Source organism: Gasterosteus aculeatus, chromosome 11, assembly GCF_964276395.1.
Source record: "Gasterosteus aculeatus chromosome 11, fGasAcu3.hap1.1, whole genome shotgun sequence".
Lineage (NCBI taxonomy): Eukaryota > Metazoa > Chordata > Actinopteri > Perciformes > Gasterosteidae > Gasterosteus > Gasterosteus aculeatus.
In genome coordinates, this window is record NC_135699.1 from 15,785,850 (window position 1) to 15,790,979 (window position 5,130).

Here is a 5,130-nt window from a genome sequence, read left to right on the forward strand (position 1 = left end):
CCCCAAGGTAGCACACTGGTTGTCAAGCAACAACGGCGCACTAATACCAGAGACGTCAAACTAGTGCCGCGCAGGACAGACAGGAGTCAGTTCACAAAAAAAAAGAAAAGTGTGCGTTCACGATTCAACTGTTCATTCAGTAGCTATGTCACTCAGGGGGCTGTCCACGGAGGAACTTTTACAAAAGTTGGTGGTGGAAGGAGGAATCCAAATTTCAGAAGAGGAGGCTCAGAAATTTAGAGGTAAGTGAAGTTTGAACTTCATAACTATCAAAGACGTTTCTAGCTAACATCAAATCATTGGTATCAGTAGCTAGCTAGCTAGCTAAGCTGGTTCTGATATTACAGTCACTAACGTTAATTCACTTAACGCTACTGTAGCTAAGCTAGACAATACTGTATCTTGAACTGCCAAATACGTAGGTAGTAAGTAAAGTTATTGAAAATATTAGCTAGTTTGCTCAAATAGTTAAGTCGGCTAACGTTATTAGCCATGCTAATGTCAAGCTAGCAAAGGTACACGGTCTCCCGCTCAAAGCTCCAACAAACAAAAGAAATCACCCAAGCCCGCGAATACACTCTGAAGTTATTTATCTTATTCACTAGTGTTTCTTACTTGGTGTTTATTTATTCATGTTTCCATTTTTATTCTGACAAAACATGTATATCACAGTTGGTGGTAAAAACATGTTAAAGGAAAACATATATATTTTGAATTGGCTTAATTCATTTTCTCTCCCAGTAGCAACCTTTTATCTTACGTTTAACGCAACACACAGCAATGTGCGGGGATATTAGTGCTGAGTGGCTTAAGATAGTTCACGCAACACATCCTGGTTTTTAATAATTAGTCAGTAAACGCAGCATTATCTGAAGCAGGCTGGAAACCTTGCACTTGTATTTACAAGGACTCGTCGCGGTGCCACGTACGTTAGTTTTTGACTTTAGTCAACACGTGAGAACTCGTCTGACACAAAGAGTATCCAGCTGTGTGCTACATGTGTGAAATAACAACTATAGTCTGCACTTTGGGGTGTGTCTGTAAACAGCTTCATTCCGCGTCCCTCCCTCCCCACTGGCACCGTGAGTTACCATGGTTACAGGAAACTGAAATCCTGAAACGTTATAATGATGATCAATAAGAAGTTTTTGGTTAGTTTGACTGTACAAAATCATGAATGTAGCCTGATTATAGCTTGATGCTGACATCTTGTTTTCTAACATATAGAACAAATGTAAAGCCTCAGAGCTTTGATTATTAACAGTATGTTAGTGATGACAAAGGTGATAACTCGCCATCAGACTGACAAGGCTGCAAAAGTTGCCGTTTGTATGATGTATTTTTCTGTTGAACATAAAAGGCTCACTTTAAACACTATTATTAATAATCAATGATGATAATGAGAAGTAGAAAAATAACATACTAAACATTTCTGTATAATGAGATATAATGATTATATACAGTTTTTTTAAAAACTTTATTTACAAACCACATTACAGCGAGTTGCAAAAAAGGTTGTTTTTTTATGAATTGCATCAGTCACTATCTGTATGTCCAGAGTTTCAGTGCTTCTTTTAATAGCTTTTTCATTTATATTTCAGACAATGATGTGGATGGAGAGACCGTAGACTGCGGACTCACAGAAAATATGATTGCATATCTCTTTGACAAGTCTTTCAAAAAGCAGCTAAAATTTAGAGACTTCACACACCGCAACAAGGAGGTCACCGTTACTTTGGAAGTGGTCAACCCAGAACAACAAACATGTGAAGCTTCTGTGTCCCCAGCAAACCAGAGGTGGTAATGTATTAATTAGGCTATATTTTTCACCATTTCTTTTTCTATTTTTATCTTGCATTGAGGTGGTGTTGTCCTAATCTGATAATGCTGTTCTTCTGCTGTATTGCAGGTTGGAATCTACTTGCCACAGACTGCCTGCAGTCATTTCCATTCCACAATTCCCACAAGATGTCCAGAGCCGCTTAGATGCTAAAGAACCGGTCCACAAGGAACAAAAGTACCGTAACAAAATAATTGGGAATCTGTATGACATGCTGTCACAGTGTACAATGTAAGTGTTCTTTTCCAATTATCATACAAAACATAAAATGTAATATGTACAGTTTTTATAATTTTTCACCAGATGCACGCATGCAAACTTGTCACCCCGGCACACACCCACTCAATAACACGTGCACGGAGTGAAGTCAGTGAACCACGTGCAGTGAATATAACATTTTACTCGAGTTGATGACAACTACACTTGTTACTATAAATGTAATTAAACCTTTGCAAGTAAATACCAATACTTTATCCCTACACCTGTTCAACAAGCATACATTTAAACAGGTAGAAAGTGATATTAAAATTTTCTCCTGCAGTCTCTTATTCACCGTAATATGGTAATGTAGTTTGTTTTGTCATTGTTTGAGACAGGTATCCAACCAACTCGGACTACGTTCAGGTCGTTAAAGCGTTAATTGGGAAGTACCCTTTCTTAAGGGATGTACACGGGAATGGTTATGTAAGTACCTCTCCTTTGGTCTCTAATTTGAACAGATTTTAGATTTACAGAAGTATGCATAATTAACTTTCATGATATCTGTTTGGAACAACCAGCATACCTGGCACAGCCAACTCAAGAGAAAATTCAAAACAGAACGGGCTCCACTAATCAACAATGAGGAAGTAAAACGGGTCAAAGAAAAGTTTCGGCAAGCAAGATCACTGAAGACCCCAGAAGAATCTACATCCACATGTCCAAAACGACTGAAGCCATCTCTAGTAAGTCCCCTCAATCTCACAAAAGCTAAGGCAAGATCACATTGTTATATTGTGTACATATGATCTCTAACCAGTGATATCTGTTTTGATAAAGGAATCATGCATTGTGGGGGAGGATGCGACCTCTGTTGAGGCTCATATCAAGGTACTGCTTGAGCAATACAGAAAGTTGCATCCCGACATGAATCTGGTGAAAGACCGCATGATGAAAACCTTTGCATGGAGACGCCGAGAAATAGCAGAAGGAATGTCAACTGAAGATCTGTTGAGGAGATATCCATTCCTAAGAACATCCGCTGGGGTAAGAACAATTAAGCTGCTGCCAACTTCAGCCACAGTCAGTGCTTTAAATTGCTCCCGGTCTATATATTAACACTTAACAGAAATTCTGAAAAAAGGTTCATATAGACTTCTCCTACAGTTGTAATTAATTTCCATTTGTAAGATTTTACTGCATCTGTCCTGGCTGCCACTACACCGTTCCTCCTATGCCTTTCTTTCCCCTGTTTGTTTTTTTTAAATCTCAGTTGTGCGATGAGGTTGATGCCATGCACCCTTCTCCAGTCAACATATGCCACCGCATCAGTGAGAACTTCACATCTATTCTCCCAAATATGCTGAAACTTGTCAAGGATTCGCCACTGAAAAAACTATACATGGAAGCAAGAGCGGATGCCTTGGCTGAGGATATTAAAGGTACTGATTTGAGCACATATAACTAGTTAATTTTGCTCCATCATTGTGTCAGTTGTGTGCAGTCCACTGAACTGGTACTGCATTGTTAATCTGTGGCACATAGTGGGTGTATAATGCAACATTATCTTGATGATGTTTAATTTGTTTATTTCTCACATGCATTTTAAAAGCTAATACATTTTAGTTTATTGTACTGAACCTGAAGTAACATGCGGTAGCCTGTCTTGGAATTTACAGGTTATTCGTGTCAACCAACATTTCTTGAAATATTAAAATTGTAAAATCTTTATGACCTAGGAATTGACTTCAGGGGTGGACTCCTCCTCTTGCCATCCATATTCAAGGAGAAGATTGAGGATTTCATTATGCTTGGACAGGTAAATACCTGGTGTCCTGCATAGCCACTAGCCATAAGTTAATGTTCTTTTAGATCACTGTGCATGCTTAATCATATTGATCTTGTTATGTATGCTAACATTCTTTTCTCTTATGCAGAAAAATCCTCAAACTCCATATCCAACCGTTCAACTGAAAGCACAAGGGTTGAAATTTGCCCTCTCCAGACAGTGCCAGAGTGTGGTCAATGTCGAGGGAATTGAGGTCTGTTCTTGCACTTCGGTGGATGAGGCCTTCATTGCAGCCTTCTGCATGTACTTTGTCTTCAACATGGCATATCCTGGATACTTGAAAAAGACACTGACCTTTCTCCAGAGGCTCATCGCAAACATCACGGGGGATGGAGACAAATCCCTGCCGGTAACTGTAACTCGAATTGTCAACCTTCTTCGCTGATCATGCCTGGACTGCATCAGTGTACAAAATCCTCAAAGAGGACCTTTACTCTTAGAAAACTGATTCATCACATTGGACTTGTACATGCACACAACCCTCATTTCAACATAACCTGTGGGTTGAGTAACTGCCAGTATGCTTTTTCCAAGTATTCTTTTAGGCGGCATGTTTTTCGAAAATTCTTGAAAATTAAGTACATTCTGAACGTTGAGACTTTTTGGGTGTTGCTTGGGTCCTTGCTCTTATGACAATCACTTCCATGCTTACCACGTCAAAGTTGACAATGACTGATTTTACTCAGTTCAGTTGGACTATCAAGCTCTCGACACATATTTAGTCGATGATAGACTGTATGTTTCCTTGAGGTATTCTGTGTAAGTATGTTCTATCTAAATGTGTGTTACTTTTTGAAGTATTCTGCCTCATGTTAATGTGACTGCAATCTTTACATATTGTAATGTTATGCATTGACATTAATTGATTTTATATGTAGCTATATAGAATTGAATGAATTAAGATGTTTACACTATAAATGCTGCCATGTTTATCTCAAAACATACATTTTCATTGATGTTAATAAATGGTAAAGAAGCAATTATTGTCTGGTACATTTTTGTCTCCTTAAAGTCCCAAATATCTTGTCACTGGGGGGTACCCTTTTAAAGTACAGGAAAGTACCCTTTCAATGAGGTACATTGCTATACCTTATAGATTAAAGGTACATTTATGTCTTGCAGGGTACACAACTGTACTTGAACTGGTACAATTTGATAAGGTACATAAATGGACCAGGACTGAAAGGTACACAATTGTCTCTCAAAAGGGTACCTCCCCTGCGACAAGCATTTGTACCGATTT

At 38.6% G+C, this 5,130-nt stretch overlaps 1 protein-coding gene across 2 annotated transcripts; it reads left to right on the forward strand.

The window, feature by feature from the left end:
- LOC120828380 (sterile alpha motif domain-containing protein 3-like) lies at nucleotides 1-4,867 on the forward strand. Of its 2 annotated transcripts, none has more exons than XM_078084063.1 (9): nucleotides 1-242; nucleotides 1,602-1,800; nucleotides 1,910-2,071; nucleotides 2,437-2,524; nucleotides 2,620-2,784; nucleotides 2,879-3,085; nucleotides 3,312-3,480; nucleotides 3,778-3,857; nucleotides 3,976-4,867. In XM_078084063.1, the coding sequence occupies exons 1-9, from the start codon at nucleotides 146-148 to the stop codon at nucleotides 4,270-4,272; spliced, it is 1,464 nt and encodes a 487-aa protein (XP_077940189.1). In that variant the 5' UTR covers nucleotides 1-145; the 3' UTR covers nucleotides 4,273-4,867. The 2 variants fall into 2 exon arrangements, with proteins under 2 accessions (XP_077940189.1, XP_077940190.1); XM_078084064.1 differs by having other exon boundaries at nucleotides 3-242; nucleotides 1,602-1,797.
- Nucleotides 4,868-5,130: the final 263 nt, after the last annotated feature.

Bases quoted from the DNA above. Each gene is read 5' to 3' on its own strand.
- LOC120828380 (XM_078084063.1), top strand. From the start codon at position 146: ATGTCACTCAGGGGGCTGTCCACGGAGGAACTTTTACAAAAGTTGGTG. The intron at 2,525-2,619 runs GTAAGTACCTCT...TGGAACAACCAG, and splicing joins ATGTACACGGGAATGGTTAT to CATACCTGGCACAGCCAACT. The intron at 3,481-3,777 runs GTACTGATTTGA...TTTATGACCTAG, and splicing joins CTTGGCTGAGGATATTAAAG to GAATTGACTTCAGGGGTGGA.